General features: G+C 43.9%; 1 protein-coding gene across 1 annotated transcript; it reads left to right on the top strand.

Annotated features, from left to right (window-relative positions):
- Nucleotides 1-782: 782 nt before the first annotated feature.
- LOC146049783 (potassium channel subfamily K member 1-like) lies at nucleotides 783-15,565 on the top strand. The gene is made up of 3 exons (XM_083166406.1): nucleotides 783-1,225; nucleotides 6,784-7,179; nucleotides 14,788-15,565. The coding sequence occupies exons 1-3, from the start codon at nucleotides 907-909 to the stop codon at nucleotides 15,045-15,047; spliced, it is 975 nt and encodes a 324-aa protein (XP_083022532.1). The 5' UTR covers nucleotides 783-906; the 3' UTR covers nucleotides 15,048-15,565.
- The last annotated feature ends 3,278 nt before the right edge of the window (nucleotides 15,566-18,843 follow it).

Below are 18,843 nucleotides of genomic sequence, written 5' to 3'. Positions count from 1 at the left end.
CTTCCCTGGGTTATTGAGAAGTGCACATGCTCCATGCCGGGTCTTCCCGTAGTTAATGGGCAGTGCTCCATGCCAGGTGTTCCCTGGGTTATGGGGCAGTGCATATGGGAGTGGGCCGGCCAGTGCGTCTCCATGCCTGGTCTTCCCTGGGTTATTGAGAAGTGCACATGTAGAGGGCATAGTCAGTGCTCCATGCCGGGTCTTCCCGGGGTTATGGGGCAGTGCTCCATGCCAGGTGTTCCCTGGGTTATGGGGCAGTGCACATGTAGAGGGCATAGTCAGTGCTCCATGCCAGGTCTTCCCCTGGTTATGGGGCAGTGCACATGGGAGTGGGCCGGCCAGTAAGTGCTACATGCCGGGTCTTCCCTGGGTTATTGAGAAGTGCACATGCTCCATGCCGGGTCTTCCCGTAGTTAATGGGCAGTGCTCCATGCCAGGTGTTCCCTGGGTTATGGGGCAGTGCATATGGGAGTGGGCCGGCCAGTGTGTGCTCCATGCCTGGTCTTCCCTGGGTTATTGAGAAGTGCACATGTAGAGGGCATAGTCAGTGCTCCGTGCCGGGTCTTCCCTGGGTTATTGAGAAGTGCACATGTAGAGGGCATAGTCAGTGCTCCATGCCGGGTCTTCCCTGGGTTATTGAGAAGTGCACATGTAGAGGGCATAGTCAGTGCTCCATGTCGGGTCTTCCCTGGGTTATTGAGAAGTGCACATGTAGAGGGCATAGTCAGTGCTCCATGCCGGGTCTTCCCTGGGTTATGGAGCAGAGCAGTGCACATGGGAGCAGAGTCAGACCCGGTCACTGTCCGCTGTTTGGACTGATTCAGTGGGGTAGGTGTAGTGAGCTCCGGCCCGTGCTGCTAGATGCACCTAGTGTAGCTACTCTCTCCCCCGGCCAGCGTCACCACCATGGGCAGCCGCAGCCCCCTGCTCCTCTGGCTGCTGCTGCTGGCCATCTACCTGCTCTACCTGCTGCTCGGAGCCTTCGTCTTCTGCAGCCTGGAGCACCCTCAGGAGCAGCAGCTGCGGCAGGATATGGATCGGCTGTGGGCAGACTTCCTGCAGGGCCACCCGTGTCTGGCCCAGGAGCCGCTGGATGACTTTCTCCGGAGAGCGCTGCTGATCCGGAGCGTCGGTGTCTCCGCGCTGCGCAACCTCACCGACCCCCAGCTCAGGTGGGACTTCGCGTCAGCCCTGTTCTTCAGCGGCACCACCCTGACCACCATAGGTAGGTACCTTCTGCGTCATTACCGAACATACATGGCCTGTCCAGGCACATGTGACTTGTACATCCTAATCACATTTATGACACATCCTAAGAGGCGAGCACATGTGTGAGTGCACATCCTTATCACATACATGACACATGCTAAGCACATGTGTGACTTGTACATCCTAATCATATACATAACCTATCCCAGGCACATGTGACTATTACATGCTAATCACATACAAGATACACCCTAAGTACATGTATTGTAATAACATACATGACCTAAGCACAATTGTGACTTTTTACATCCTATTCCCATACATGAACTATTCTAAGCACATGTGTAACTTCTACATCGTAATCAGATACATGACCTACCCAGGGGCCCAGGCACATGTGACGTGTACATCCAAATCACATACATGACACATCCTAAGCACGTGTGAGTGTACATCCTAATCGCATACATGACACATCCTAAGAGCTGATTTGTGTGAGTTATACAGCCTACGTGTGCCATACATACTGGGAAGGGCCAGAAACCTTTAAATCAGGCATGGGAGGGGGAACCAACATGTATCTGGCCTCAGGCAGCAAGCGCTCTGGCGCTATGAAGGATGGCTGTCACTTTATGTATGGGTCAAACCGGTCAATGACCTACATTAGCTCGACACCTGAAAGGGATCAACATGGCTTTAATTCGACAGGACCATAAGGTCGAAACAAGCATTAGGTCGACATGATGTTTTAACTTTTTTTTTGTCCCGAGTGTCGACACAGTTGACATGGGCACCAAAAAATGACACTGCGTCACCTGGCATGGCCCCCTACACTCAGCACACTATTCTATTCTCCCTCAACGCTCTGGTGGATGGCAGGGCATAATATTCCTATCACCTATCCGCTCAACACAAACCATGAAGATCCCATGTTGACCTTTCCAGTCGCCACAAGCATTAGGTCGACAGTCAGTCGACCTAATGCTTGTGGCGACTGTATGACCCTGTTGCCGTAAAGCCATGTCGACCTTTTTTCAGGTGCCGACCGGAACACTGTCTACCTTCAGTGGTCGACCCAATGCATGTCAACCTTTCCCATGTTGACCTACTAATGCATGGACAGAAAGTGAACTTCTAGTGACGGTGTATGCCGTAAGTTCACTGTCCGTCCATGCATTCATCTCATTGCTTTGTGGTGTGCTCGGGGAAGAGTTTCAACGTTGGCCATAAATATTCAGTATGGTATCGGTGCTGTTGCTGAACAGTCCGTGTACCAGACTGCAGATGTTTGGTGTACGGACATCTGGTATAAACAACTGGCTGAGGTGTACGCTAGGATTGTGAGGTGCTAGGACCAGCCCCAAACTGTCATCCCTACTAGCCACAGTGCTGCCCGTTGGTAAGTGATACAATAATATACTGGCTTCAGTTATCACACACCCCTGTTTTGTAGAATGGTCGCCGCCCCTGATCTGCCCTCCAAACGCTGCAGCATGACATCATGTTGTGGCTCGGGGTGTAAGGCAAAATGAGCCCCATACTGGGATATTTTCCAGTTTATCCTCGCATAGGAAAATACATTATTCATGAACGTGAAAGCAAACTGTTAAATCTGTGCTGTCCATTCATCTCTCTCCATAATGTCATCTGCTAGTTCTACAGTAGTTGGGTATATTGCCCTGAACTGGGATAATGCTTGTCCAAGGCCACACTGCCGTCTGATGCAAAGTACCAATGTAATTATGGCATCATTATTCTAATAAGTGTGTGGGGGGGGGGGGGGGGAGGCCTGCAATTAAAGTCCATCATGCCTGTTTCCGGTACCCAGTTCAGCGTCTTTGGGGTCCGATTTTATTTTGTCGAGTTTAATATAGGGGGATAATTCAGACCTCCTCGCACGGCCATGAATTCTCAGCGGTCCGTTAAAGATGCCGCCCTGTTAGTGTGAAATCCCGCCTTGCGAGTGAATGTGCTCGTTGTGCACGGCTACAAATCCATTCGCAACCGTGCGAATATGTCCAAATCTCGTTGCACGCTGCTCACCATTGAATGACTTTTACACCGGACACCAATCCTCGCAGGGCCGGAGAAGCCAGAGCAATTAATCTAGGCATATGCGGCCTGTTGCTGACATCACACCCCCTCCCCCAAAACGCTCGGCACAACTAGTTTTTGCACGCCTACGTTTTTCTGAGCACTCCCACTAATTGGCCGGTTACCACCCCCAGGCGCCTACTTCCTGTCAATCACCCTGCGATCAGCACTAGTAGCAGGCGTTCATCGCTGCCAGGCGTTGCCTATACGCATCTCCAGTAGATCAGTACTCGGCTGCTGTGGGGAGTCGCGGCTGTCTTGAGTGACATGGTACCGATATATATTATAATACCGTGTAATATAAAATGTGGTCCTGGGAGGGGCCGTCGCAGGCAGGATGTAGCGTTGTTTGCGTGTCGCAATGTTGTCTGATTTTTATCCATTGATAGATGTGAGAATTACCACTGACACCGTACAGCTGTGATCCTTTTAATCGGATTAGGTACAAATGAAGCGGAATGAGATGTCGCCGCTTTATTACACCGTGGAAATGTCAAATTGTTATAAAATGTATAAACACATTCATTGATATTAAAGCGATTATTGTGCGTTAGCTAATATGGGTATGGTCATTAAGTCGACACGCATCGGTTCGGTCACTGAAGGTTGACATGGCCATGTCGACCTAATAAATATTAAAAAGTGATAAAATTAATCTTTGTAGGCACAAATGCAAATTCTAGTTCGCTGGCAACAAGGACATTTATGCATTTGTAGGGGATGTTCTTGTTCCTCTTTCTCCTAGAGAAATGGCTTAATTGCAGCGTTTTCCTTAGAGGGACCCACACGTTGGGTGTTATTACAGTGACAGCCTGTAACCGTCTCTTCCTATAGCTGTGAGTTCTCGGTAAATCATCCTGTTTCTTCCTATAGCTGTGAGTTCTCGGTAAATCATCCTGTTGATATGGACCAGAGAGATGAATGTGTACAGGACTGTGAAATAGCATTTCAGAGACCTTGTATCTATCGTTACCAGTGGCTTATAAATAATCCATACAGCAGATAGAGAAAGATAAACTCAGGCTGAAGTCTCCCAAATATTTCTTAAGTCATTAAATTTGCTCTCTTATGTGCAGGGGCTGTGGTATATAAAGTCGGCATCTCACAATTTCGCCAATGATTATCAGTGGTTTGTACTCATGCTTCGATTATGCTCTCTTATTTCTCACTTATATACTGTGCACCTTTCAAAACATGTGCAGTGCATTTCCTGCCTGGTGTGTCGCTGTCTGCTTTGGTGCCTCTAGCACAGTCTGGTCAGGATTACAATGCTGAGGTATAGACCAGTGTGGCATTGAATATGACATGTGAGTTCTGTTGACTGTCTTATGAACCCACCATAAAGCAATCCAATCAGCCCTCATCCCCTCTCCTGATGAGGACACCTCTGTATTTAGGCTTTAAGAGTGATAAAGAGAGTGAAAAAGTGATGTAAAAAAACCTCTATCAGCCGATAAGCTCCTTACTGTCATTTTTTAAATACAGCTTTTAACTAGAGATGAGCGGGTTCGGATCCTAGAGATCCGAACCCCCACGAACTTACCTGATCCGAGGCCGGATCTAAGCAGTTCGCCGGTTCCCGCCATCTTTCCGAGTCCAAATCGAGGCTAAAACGTCATCATCCCGCGTCGGATTCTCGCGAGACCTGGGGATATATAGTTCCTGGCGGTCGGCGCCATTTTCAAACGGCACATTTTTGATATTTAGCATACAATAAGCACAGTTTGGGAAAAATATCAGTGTATTGGGCTTAAGATTTTTTTATATTGCTCCGAAAAATGGTTCCCGTGACACTTTTAGATCCTGTCTCGTAAAACGCTGCAATGACTTTTTATTCTCTGAGTGACTTATTTAAAGCATGACAATGCAAGCTATTTAAATACAGCTGTTGTCATAGGAGAAGCTGCATTTCCAATACTCAGCAGAACCTTCTGCCAGCAGCTCCGTAGAAGGATCCAAAAAGGAAGCCTTCTGCAGCTGAGAAAAGTGTTTATACCGGTACAACAGCTTGCACAGCACCTATAAATACAATGTCAGACATCTCACGTTCTCCCAAGGTATGGAAGTGGTTACAGTTTAATTTGTGACTGTTAGCAGAAACTTTTCACTCTCCTTAAATGTTGTTGCTAAGGGTAATGGAAATGGCTACTGTACACCAATGGTGCAGCGATCTATCTGTGACCTAATAACGTCTGAATATATAGGCTCGTCAATCTAATAAACATATGCCCCTTAAGATTTGGCAGGGCGTGTCCAAACTCATATTTAAATTGGGTACTTGTTTCCTATCTGGGCGCCCATCGCGGGCATCGCGGGTACATCGCATGTCATTATAATGACATGCGATGGGCCAGACGCGATGCCCGCGATTTTCCCATAGGGAACAATGTTAAATGCCTCAATTTACCCGCGATGACCGCGATTTACCATAGGAAACAATGTTAAATGGATCAATTTCCCCAAATTATCATAGGGAACAATGGGAAATGTGGCAAAAACACCCCATAACATAAAAATGTCCCCCCAAAAGTAGTTGACGCCACACCGCCATCAACGTGAACCCGAAGCGTGGCGAGCGCAGCGGTACGCGTCCTCCGACCTTTTCATGCCCTACTATCCACTAGGGCGTGGAGTGAGAATAGAATAGTGTGGCGAGCGCAGCGAGCCACCGAGCCCGAAGCGTGGCGAGCGCAGCGGATAACTTCACAGTTATCCGCGTCCCCTCGCGGGCTTCCCAGGTGTCCATGGCGTCGCGGACACCTGGGAAGCCCGCGAAGGGACGCGTTTACCTGTGAAGGTATCCGCGTCCCCTCGCGGGGCTCGCTGCGCTCGCCACACTATTCTATTCTCACTCCACGCCCTAGTGGATAGTAGGGCATGAAAAGGTCGGAGGACGCGTACCGCCGCCCCTCGCGGGCTCGCTGCGCTCGCCACGCTTCGGGTTCACGTTGATGGCGGGGTGGCGTCAACTACTTTTGGGGGGACATTTTTATGTTCAGGGGTGTTTTTGCCACATTTCCCATTGTTCCCTATGATAATTTGGGGAAATTGATCCATTTAACATAGTTTCCTATGGTAAATCGCGGTCATCGCGGGTAAATTGAGGCATTTAACATTGTTCTCTATGGGAAAATCGCGGGCATCGCGTCTGGCCCATCGCACCCGATTTTTTATCGCCCGCGATGGCCCCGATTTTACCCCCGATGCCCGCGATTAAAATCGTGGGCGCCCAGATAGGAAACAAGTACCTTAAATTGAATTGTACAAATAAAGGTGTCTGTGTGGGCTACTTGCAAAAGCAGCCAGTATTTACCATGCATGCAATACTATATACATTTGCACCCCTTCCATGGTGCACAATGCAGAATACTTGCTCCTTTATGCTTTGATAACAATTTGGAATGAATCCCCCCTACCCCATCCCCCACCTACTTTCAACGCTGATATGACCCATATATTTATTTTTTCGTCTCCCAACAGGTTACGGGCATCCTTTTCCCATCTCGTTGTGTGGGAAGGTATTTTGCCTGCTATATTCAGTCATTGGAATCCCCTTCACATTAACCCTACTCTCCATTGCGGCTCAGAACCTGCTAGTCCTGCTTCGCGATAAGCCCATCCGGGTCCTGCACCTGCAGTGTAACATCTCCCGGAACAAACTGGAGTGGATCCATGCAGCTCTGCTCATCGGCCTCCTCTCGTTATTGTTCTTCTTCATTCCAGCCTTTGTCTTCGATGTGATAGAAGACGACTGGAGCTACGTGGATGCGCTGTACTTCTGTTTCATTTCACTTAGTACCATCGGACTTGGCGATTATATTCCCGGTGAGCAAAGCGGTCAGCAGATGTCTGCTCTCTACAAGATTCTGGTAATTGGTAAGTGTGAGGCGGGTTCCTGGTGGGTGTGAGCAATGTAGATCTCCGCTTCCGGACCAGTAGCACCCACATTTCATATATCTCAGTGTCTAGATTGCTCATTAATGATATCTGTGGTTCCACAAGTCAGAATGAACATGCAGTGAAGCCCAACTCTACTACATGTTCGTTAATTCCAATGAAAGTAAAAGATCTATTCTTCACCGACTAATTTCTTGTGTGTGTTCCTCAACCTGGCTCACTAGACGTGGGCATAGTGCTAGAACCTGTGGAGCAGTATTGTGTATAGGTGTGGTAGAAGAACCTATAGAGCAGTATTATGTATTGGTGTGGCAGAAGAACCTATAGAGCAGTATTATGTATTGGTGTGGTAGAAGAACCTATGGAGCAGTATTATGTATTGGTGTGGTAGAAGAACCTATAGAGCAGTATTATGTATTGGTGTGGCAGAAGAACCTATAGAGCAGTATTATGTATTGGTGTGGTAGAAGAACCTATGGAGCAGTATTATGTATTGGTGTGGTAGAAGAACCTATAGAGCAGTATTATGTATTGGTGCGGTAGAAGAACCTATGGAGCAGTATTATGTATTGGTGTGGTAGAAGAACCTATAGAGCAGTATTATGTATTGGTGTGGTAGAAGAACCTATAGAGCAGTATTATGTATTGGTGTGGTAGAAGAACCTATAGAGCAGTATTATGTATGGGTGTGGCAGAAGAACCTATAGAGCAGTATTATGTATTGGTGTGGTAGAAGAACCTATGGAGCAGTATTATGTATTGGTGTGGTAGAAGAACCTATGGAGCAGTATTATGTATTGGTGTGGTAGAAGAACCTATAGAGCAGTATTATGTATTGGTGCGGTAGAAGAACCTATGGAGCAGTATTATGTATTGGTGCGGTAGAAGAACCTATGGAGCAGTATTATGTATTGGTGCGGTAGAAGAACCTATGGAGCAGTATTATGTATTGGTGTGGTAGAAGAACCTATGGAGCAGTATTATGTATTGGTGTGGTAGTAGAACCTATGGAGCAGTATTATGTATTGGTGTGGTAGAAGAACCTATGGAGCAGTATTATGTATTGGCGTGGTAAAAGAACCTATGGAGCAGTATTATGTATTGGTGCGGTAGAAGAACCTATGGAGCAGTATTATGTATTGGTGTGGTAGAAGAACCTATGGAGCAGTATTATGTTTTGGTGCGGTAGAAGAACCTATGGAGCAGTATTATGTATGGATTGGTGTGGTAGAAGAACCTATGGAGCAGTATTATGTATTGGTGCGGCAGAAGATCCTATGGAGCAGTATTATGTATGGGTGTGGTAGAAGAACCTATAGAGCAGTATTACAGTATGTGTGGGTGTGGTAGAAGAACCTATAGAGCAGTATTATGTATTGGTGTGGCAGAAGAACCTATAGAGCAGTATTATGTATTGGTGTGGCAGAAGAACCTATAGAGCAGTATTATGTATGTATTGGTGTGGTAGAAGATCCTATAGAGCAGTATTATGTATTGGTGTGGTAGAAGAACCTATAGAGCAGTATTATGTATGGGTGTGGTAGAAGAACCTATGGAGCAGTATTATGTATGGGTGTGGTAGAAGAACCTATAGAGCAGTATTATGTATGTGTGTGGCAGAAGAACCTATAGAGCAGTATTATGTATGGGTGTGGTAGAAGAACCTATAGAGCAGTATTATGTATGGGTGTGGTAGAAGATCCTATAGAGCAGTATTATGTTTTGGTGTGGCAGAAGAACCTATAGAGCAGTATTATGTATGGGTGTGGTAGAAGAACCTATAGAGCAGTATTAATGATGTATTGGTGTGGTAGAATAACCTATAGAGCAGTATTATGTATTGGTGTGGTAGAAGAACCTATGGAGCAGTATTATGTATGGGTGCGGTAGAAGAACCTATGGAGCAGTATTATGTATTGGTGCGGTAGAAGAACCTATGGAGCAGTATTATGTATGGGTGCGGTAGAAGAACCTATAGAGCAGTATTATGTATGTGTGTGGTAGAAGAACCTATAGAGCAGTATTATGTATTGGTGTGGTAGAAGAACCTATGGAGCAGTATTATGTATGTGTGCGGTAGAAGAACCTATAGAGCAGTATTATGTATGTGTGTGGTAGCAGAACCTATAGAGCAGTATTATGTATGGGTGTGGCAGAAGAACCTATAGAGCAGTATTATGTATTGGTGTGGTAGAAGAACCTATAGAGCAGTATTATGTATGTGTGTGGTAGCAGAACCTATAGAGCAGTATTATGTTTTGGTGCGGCAGAAGAACCTATGGAGCAGTATTATGTATTGGTGCGGTAGAAGAACCTATGGAGCAGTATTATGTATGGGTGCGGTAGAAGAACCTATAGAGCAGTAATTATGTATGTGTGTGGTAGCAGAACCTATAGAGCAGTATTATGTATGGGTGTGGCAGAAGAACCTATAGAGCAGTATTCTGTATTGGTGTGGTAGAAGAACCTATGGAGCAGTATTATGTATGGGTGTGGTAGAATAACCTATAGAGCAGTATTACAGTATGTGTGGGTGTGGTAGAAGAACCTATAGAGCAGTATTATGTATGGGTGTGGCAAAAGAACCTATGGAGCAGTATTATGTATTGGTGCGGTAGAAGAACCTATGGAGCAGTATTATGTATGGGTGCGGTAGAAGAACCTATGGAGCAGTATTATGTATTGGTGCGGTAGAAGAACCTATGGAGCAGTATTATGTATTGGTGTGGTAGCAGAACCTATAGAGCAGTATTATATATGGACATAGTTTGAAGTGCATAACTGTAGATCTCTGTATCAGTAGATTCACTTAGATTGGTGTCACCCATTGTTCCCAAAATGGTATATGGCTTTGCATGCACACCCCAACCTACCTATACCACTTGCCTTCACATAGACCAGTGATGGGTCTTCGTCCCTCCAGTTGTTGTTGAACTACACATCTCAGCATGCCCTGCTACAATTTTGCTATTTAGCTATACTAAAACTGTTGCAGGGCATGCTGTGATGCGTAGTTCAGCAACAGCGTGGAGGGCCAAAGGTTCCCCATCCCTGACATACATGAGATATCATATGGAGAGTCAAACAAGATGATTAGCGAGTGTCTAGGGGTGTAAGGTCAAGGGCTAGCTAACAAGACATTTAGGAACCTACAGATTTAAAGCCCCTCACAACCTATTTATACATGTGTTCATTGAAGAGGGACTTAATTGTCATACAATGTGACAAAATCATACCAATTTAAAGCCATGGTAGATCGCAGGGCGATAGTCAATTGTACTTTTATAATCCTGCTATTTAGCCGCCATGCAGGCCTGATGCGAAAACTCCTGTTTGAGCGATAAAACGGGCCATTTTTCGCACACTTCAATGAAGTGCCAGTGTTGAATTCCATGCATTGCGTTCGCTTCAAAAAGTGATCAAGTGGGGAGTGATCAACAGCCAGCCAATCAGCTACTACCTGTCATGTTACAGGCTGGATTTGACAAATGACAGGTAGGAGCTGCTTGTATATCACTCTCCACTTTCTCACTTTTTGAAGCTTGATACATCTGGCCCTAAATCTGTAATGCTTGGGATCAGAAGTAGTATGGACATCAGATTTTTCTGTATATATTTGCATAACAAAACAAAAGTTTATGGATGGGAGCCAAGTTTAAACACGAAATGCCTTCATGTTCCATGTATACCTTATACACACATCCGGAGAGCAATTTCATACAATATTTGTAATAATTGTATGAAGCAAAGTATATGCACACTGACCCATCAGAGAGCAAAGGTGACACTATCTCAGTTCTTACAAAATTTGGGATTTCCGATATTTAGATATAGGAGACTCAGCCTGTATGGTAAAGTTGCTATTTGATCTTTTGTCATTAACCAAATATATTTTTATTAAACTATAACACACTGCTACTGTAGTCTGCTACATCTACTGAAGAGGATACTCCCACTCAGTGTCATAATTATCAATATAATGCGCACCCCCCCCCCCCCAACTAGAAACATTTCAGGAGTGCCATCTACTCTTTCCCCATGGTACCTGCTCTTTTTCAGGGGTACCCCTCATTCCAGGCTGCTGGACATCTGCCATAATGTCTGCCTGCAACCGGGGCTGCTGCTCCTGCTATAATTAACATAGTCCCTCCCAAAATGGCCGCCAACTTCTCTTGCATCCTTAATAACTGTCTCCTGTCTCCTCCCATTTTGGGAGAGAACTTTTCAATGGGGGCAGTCGTGATGGTACCGCAGCGAGTTATCTTCAGGTCCAGACAGGGGTGTAGCAATAGCCCCACAAATCTCCATCCTCCACAAATCACCCAGTGCCTCCAAGCCACCGCTGGGACTACAAAAGAATTTGCCATGCTACTACTGCTACTGATTGGACAATACATACAAATAATTTAGTTTTGCACATGTCGGTAAATCTTCTTTTATTCCCTAAGGGTTTAAGTTCATAAAATATATAATACATGCAGATTTGCCTATAATGACATCAGTGACTCTAGAACATTGCTGTAGGTTTGCAGATGGAATATATAGTGTCCAATTCTGTAATGGGTTTTTATTTTTATTTCATGTTTCTTTTTATTTTTTTGCAGCCAATTAGCATTTTCTGCTGACGAATGCAGTATGCTCTGTTTACTAATTAAAGTTTGAAGTTTTAATTTGCATAAAGTCTATTCATGCATTTCAATTAAAATGTGTTATTATTCAATTAACTAGTATATACAATGTTGGCTTTAGGCTGAACTGTGTACATCAACTACAGTCTCAAAAACTGGAATTGTAGAGCTTTTAAAAATAATGTTGTATTATCTATAATATTATTATTGAATAAACAACTATCTGATATTATATTGTAGGACATGAGATTCTAGTTCCAATTCTTTATGGCAAGCCTCTTTGACCTTAGATCTGCTCACTCCCACAACCGTCAGTGCGCACCCAGAGAAACACCATCTAGTGGCTGCGGGTGCACAAATCTCTTGAATTCACCCCCACAGAGCTGAGGCACAGTGGTTAGTGCCCATTCACACAAGTCGCTGGCATTTCTTTGAATCCTACAAGACACAACTGTGCCACATATCCATGCATGTTGTCCACAATGGCCTATGTCCTGGCATCCTCTAAACCCCGATATCTTGGTCAATGTGCCAGAAGTTGACGTTCCATCACACTAGAGATCACATCCCCACTCCTCCAGGATCCAATAGCAGTGCACCACTCGAGGTATTGTTTGGCTTTACATTTGGTGGACTGATGCTTTTCAGCGGCATCTCCAGTATGTAAACGGAAGGCAGTTTGGGACTCAGTTGTGGGATTTCCAAAGAGGACAGACTATTATGATGTGGTACATTTGATGGTCTCGCTGTGAGAGCCTGTATGGCCTAATACTGCAGCAAGGCTATTACAGCTCCTAGACCAGGCCTGTCCAAAATATGGCCCTCCAGCTGTTGTGAAACTACAAGTCCCATCATGCCTTGCCACAGATTTGCGATAAGGGAGTGCTCAAACTATGGCAAGGCATGCTGGGATGTACAGTTTCACAACAGCTGGAGGGCCATAGTTTAGACATGCCTGGCCTAGACCTTTCCTCTGAACACGTAATATGGCCCATTCTGCTATGGAGATTATTGGCTGTATTCTGTTATGCACCTGTTAAATTTGGGTGTGGCTAAAATGGCAAAACATACTAACTAGGAGGGGCGTCCAAAACATGTGGTCAAGTCTAGTTCTGTTCAGCTTTTTTATTTTAATCCAAAATGTAGGAGTCCAATATTGAAGGTCCTTCTACAGAGCCAACACCCATAGCATTGTCACTCGGTGCTCTGGTATCCAGCGAAGCTTCTATTGCATACTCTATGGGTTCTCCTGATTTATATGGTCATAGTGATGAGTGACCAGGTGACGTTTTACACTGCAGTCCTGCTTATCCATAATGTAGAATTTGTCTTAGTCTTTTAACACTTGACTTATTTATTTTAGTTTTTTTATGGCAGCAATGAGAACCGTATCTTAGGCAGCTGGTATTAATCTTTCTTGAACATAAGTTATTTTGTTATAAACACTTTGGGATTTATTTACGAAGATGTGAGTTATTTTGAAGATTGAATGTTGCGATGGGCAACCAATCAGAACCTACTTATTTATTTAGGGGTGTGGATCGTATTGTCAACCCGACAGGTCGACAGTCATTAGGTCGACACCGTTGGTTCGACATGGTTCTAGGTCCAAAGGGTTCTAGGTCGACAGTGAAGGTTGACAGGTCGCAAGGTCGACATGGTTTTTTTTCATTTTTTTTTTTTTTTTTTAAACCCGGATGTCGACATGGACACAGTTTGAAGTCAACCGCAGCCCCTCGCATTGCTTGCTTCGCTCTCAATGCTTCGGGCACGGTGCCTCGCTGTGCTCGGCACACTATTTTATTCTCCCACCATGCCCTAGTGGATGGTAGGGCATGTAATACCGCCTGTCGGTTCAAAAAAACAGTGGAAAAATCCATGTCGACATTGCGACCTGTCGATCTAACCCATGTCGACTTAACGCATTTGTCGACCTTAAACCATGTCGACCTTGTCCCATGTCGACCTAGACACCTGACTACTTTCATCCATGTCGACCAAGATAATAGAATCTGATTGGTTGTCCACAGTGACAGCTTATCGTCTATAGAACTTTGATCTTAGTAAATAAACCCCTTCATATTTGGGACCTACTTATAGCTGCCTTATTCATTAAGACATTTTTGTATTGCATATTTGTTTTGTTGGCTTCTAGACAGTCTAATTTTTGGGAGGTTGTAAAGTCTAAATACGATGAATATCATAAACGTGTATATATATTTTTTTGTATACTCCTGCATATTAATATTAATAACAAGTATGATCTATGCCAGTTTTCCACGATGAAGCTCTAGGATTATGGTCTTATTCCCCAAAGGAGCCCCCTTTTACCCTTTTATCTATGAATCCATTACTTGGGTTATAAGTATTTTCTTGGGATGCACCAATAAATCTTTGGTGCCTTCGTTCTAAGGAAATACAAATAACAAAAATAATGGATTAACACAAACGGGAAGAAAATGGGATTAATACATTTGTTACAATGAAAGGACATATACATAATCATAATATTATGAAAGGTAGCACACAAAATATTAGTAGTTTAAATAAAGTTAACAGTCTTTAAGGCCAATATAATTGTTTTGACAATGACTCTCACGAAGAAAAAATACATACTCCTAAGTTTTTTGTCTTGAGGTCCATACCCTACGAGAAATCCACATGTGAAGTTAAACCCCTCTTTGTTTGAGATAATCCTTCACCACAAGGTCACAGTACTAGAAAAACCAAATGGGTTCAATTTAGAGGCAGTTAAAGTACCAAACACTAGAATATATGTTCATGCAATCATTAGCAAAGTGCCTGGAGGTAAAACTATATAAATGTTTGTCTCTGGAGAATAGATCGCTTGCATGTGGCCAGCGGCCAAAACAATTGTTTATGATCGAAGTCATTCAATTACTTTTTTTTTTTTCTTACGCGTTTTCATTTGTGTTTTAAAACTGTTTTTATATTACAGGTTATTTATTATTTGGGCTGACTGCTGTATTTCTTATGATTGAGATAATAAAGAGTCGCCTGAAATGTAACCAGTTCTTCAATCTGTTCCTGTTGGAGTGTGAAGGCAACAGGAGATCGGAGGAGACGGAACGTGTTCCGCCGTGTGATTCGGAAGTTCCTTTTGTGTCTAAATACGAAGAAACCACGAGACGGAGGGTTCCGCACTCTGTGTCTCCCACTGAGAAGTCGTATGGGACTATAAACACATCTTTCAGCTGATATTTCTCTTGTTAATAGATTACAGAATACATACATTGCTGGATTACCATCGTCACATATGTGACTTTAGAAGAATTTTGTGGGTGCGTGAAGTTAATTAGTGGCGTATTCTTGAACATTCTAATTTATATTACACTGTTTGGATGTAAATGTAATATATAGTATACTTATGTGAAAAAAAGTATATAGTTAATACTTTACACCAATCGTTCTTATTTCACAAATTAAGATAATGTTTAATTTATCCTCTTGTTTGTTCCCTGTTTATCTAATTGATTTTACAGCTTTGCTTTGTAGTGTAGGGATTTTTATGTCTTTCAGGGATTTGAGGTTGTATATAATGCAGCCCACAAACTAAATTTACAGTGTACAATGAGTGTGTGGGGGTGGGCGGTCAGCTTTAATGGTAGAAATCAATAATTGCTTATGTGATTTGTAAAAAAAAAACAAAAAACATTTGTTAAATATTTATCTGATCATTATTATTTGTCTTGGAATAAACTCTTTGTGATCATTTATTTTCTCGTTGCATTACTGCAGGTGTTAATCAACTACTACAGATGGTAAATTGAGGCCAATGGTAAATTGACAGCCGGTAGAGAATCTAGGCGAGAATTAGAGGATACAATAATTAAGAGGTGCCTGAAACACTGAATGAGTGACATGAGGACTGACAGTCTCTGGCTGCTGCTGATTGGGTCTGCCTACTAACGTGTAGTTGGAACAGCAGGCGTGTTATGAGTGAAGCTCCTGTTGATAATCTTATACGATCATGTATGTCCAGGTACGCTCAACAACCATAAGAGGGGATGTGTAGCGTGTTTGCCATCAAAATTTCGGCAAGCAGTATGGGGACTCCGGAAGGCAGTTGCCTTGATAGTTTAATTTGCATTTGCTGACATCACAGTGCTTGCCTGCCGGGTTCCGCCTACTGCATGTCAACACTTTGGATAAACCGTATATATCCCAGTAATAGTTTCCTAAACTCTTCAAAACCATTTCATTGGTGCTGTGGTAAGCGTGCCTCATATCTGAAAACCTCCACTTCACAAATGAACGATCATAAGCAATAAATATAAAGCATCCATAGACCCTAGTAACCAAAACTACAATATCCTAATCCATGCTATCCAAATTGGTAAAACCTTCTGGCCTCAATTTACTATGCGTCCGTTTAATTGGAGAGTTTACACTGATAGTGGCCACTGCCTATCTGCTGGCAATGCAGAATGAGTTAATGGCTGGTAGCTCACCCATGGGATAACTGGCCATCCAATCAGGAGTGGTCTCTTGTGTCTGGCCTTCTGTTGCTGGGGTGGACACCCACCAATTAGGTCATTCTGTATCTGGTTACTAAGAGACTTTGGTGGCCTGCATAGGTTCAAAGCCTCTGGTAAAACTAATGCATAGTAAATTGGTTTATATTGCACCAGATAGAAGAAAAGTAAAGGTAAATAATTTAGGGATACCAATGCAATACAGAAAATTTCGAGGCAGCTAAAATAAAATTTAGATAAGAATAACATGAATCTGGATAAATAAGAGGTAATGTTTTAGTTAATCTAGAAAACATGGGCCCAATAATTTTGCTAAACAGAGGCATTTTATTAATATATTGGTACAATAATTAGGCAATATTAAGTGCATGATCAAGCTCCGCACTGGTGGCGCCCTGATCCCACAGGTGGTTGTCCTGGCACTTGCAGGACATTCTTGGGCACACTGAAGCCTACTTCAAAACTCTTGAACCTCCCTCCTTTGAGTTCGTGATGATCCAATAAATGGTTGGTTAAGGTGCAAACTTACTAGCAGCATTATCCTTGCCTGCGAAACCCTTTTTGTGCAAAGGAATAATGACCCCATGTATTTCCTTGTAAGGTAACCATGGTTAACAGAGGAAGAAAAATAATTTTTACCACCACCCTCTTTTTTTTTTTTTTTTTTTTTTTAAAGCTTCGTGTCGGTTATTCTAACTCAATCAGCATTGACAGAGCAATCTCCAGCCTTGTCCTCGTCTACGTCTGACAGTGAATTACTGACATGATATCAGCTGGTCCTTTTGTGGCAGCGCTGAAATGAAGTAAAATGTTGTTTTGGAATGAAGTTTGTCATGGCAATGAACTGTCATCTGATCCCTCTTCGTGACGCTCTGGAGTATATTCAAATTGCCATCATAAAATCTGAGTCAGCAGACTTTGAACATTAATATTTGTGCCTTCTCAAAACTTGTCGACCTTGTGCATGGCATCCTCTTTGGGTCGACCTAGACGCTGTTAACCTAATGAACCCAAATCTCAATCAGTGACCTGGTGAGTGTTGGAGACCAGGCCTGTGATTTACATAGTGGGAAAAAATCTGAGACATACTGAATAGTCTTCTACCACGGATAGCGCCACATCTGTGATACCTGCAGGAAATTGAGAGACACAATTACAACGGTACTTATGTTAGTTGGGCGCCCACTATAGTTAGTACGCTCATACCCCCACTATCCATGTCGGCATGGGATTTTATAAAGTGTGGCGAGGGGACGAGGAAAACTAAGCAAATAGCTTAGTGGGCCCCCAACTAACATATAAGTACCATTACAACTAAGGCCGCCATACACTGGTCTGGCCAGTGGCGTAACTAGTTATTCTGCGCCCCCCTGCCGAAAATGCAGAGGGGCGCCCCCAACCCCCCGCCGGCTTCTAAAGATGAAGTAATAAGGGGAGCGTGTACTCACAGTGCTGCGGGCTCCTCACACTCCCTGGCAGAAGTCAGAGCCCAGTCCCCGCGCTGTACACACTCCCTGTAGACAGGCAGCATAGGGCAAGCCCTCAGCAGGCATCGCACAGCCCTCCGGCTACTGCTGCAGCGCTGCTAATCGAAAAAGGGACACTCAGAAAATGGCTGCCCCCATACAGCAGTATGGGGGCAGCCATTTTCCGAGTGTCACTTTTTTGTATTAGCAGCGCTGCAGCAGTAGCCGGAGGGCTGTGCGATGCCTGCTGAGGCCGGGAGAGCCAGGACCCGGCACAGATAGAAGCACCGGCGGCAGAAGACGGTGAATAACAATAGTCCCGCAGCCCCCCCGCGGGGGCTGCGGGCCTATAGTTACGCCACTGGGTCTGGCTTATCTCAAGGGCAAGTTGGACACTCTTTCCTTTGAACTTCCCCAGCTGATCCCCAGGAGTGTTGACATCCGATTTGGCACTAGATGTGCCATTTTTTCCATGCTGGCCACACATACAATTTATGCATTTCTGACCTCCATGTATTTGAAATCCATAACGCCCCAATGCACGGTCCCGTGCACATCAGGTCATTTTGAATGTCTAACACCTGCGATTTGGCCCAATTTCACCGATATCTCTGCCCAATCCTTTGGAAACGTATGTAAAATCGGCTTGAATGCCATCAGTCTATGTATATGGAGCCCATTAAGTTCTTGGGAAATATATTTTTTTCTTTTCCGTATCAATACAGATGGGTAAAAAACATTGATGTACTCTGCTGTATGGGAGAACATGTGTTAAGTAACTATTGTAAACCGTCATCTACTGGTGACATTGTGATAAATGTTAGAGGGTCGATGTATGTTTCACAATGGTTTCATCTTAGGCAAATTAACAATATCCATATCCAACAGTACAATAGGTGTCACCTGTTATTTATTGTCACTCAGTAATAATAAAATTGAGCACTGAAGGCTTACTGCAGATTTATTTTATATTCATGAAAAAATGTTAATTGAATCCCTGCAGTTACTGACTCATGCAGAAATGTAGAGTGTTTTATTAATATCCAGCCTTAT

The sequence above is a fragment of the Crinia signifera genome, chromosome 12 (genome assembly GCF_055691185.1).
Source record: "Crinia signifera chromosome 12, ASM5569118v1, whole genome shotgun sequence".
NCBI classification, from domain to species: Eukaryota; Metazoa; Chordata; class Amphibia; order Anura; family Myobatrachidae; genus Crinia; species Crinia signifera.
Note: the sequence above shows the minus strand (reverse complement) of the source record. Positions and strands in the feature narration are given on the sequence as shown.

What these genes read in the sequence shown, in the direction of transcription:
- LOC146049783 (XM_083166406.1), top strand. Translation starts at nt 907, where the DNA reads ATGGGCAGCCGCAGCCCCCTGCTCCTCTGGCTGCTGCTGCTGGCCATC. An exon ending in CACCACCCTGACCACCATAG is followed by an intron (nt 1,226 to 6,783) that starts GTAGGTACCTTC and finishes GTCTCCCAACAG; the next exon opens with GTTACGGGCATCCTTTTCCC. An exon ending in CTACAAGATTCTGGTAATTG is followed by an intron (nt 7,180 to 14,787) that starts GTAAGTGTGAGG and finishes TTTATATTACAG; the next exon opens with GTTATTTATTATTTGGGCTG.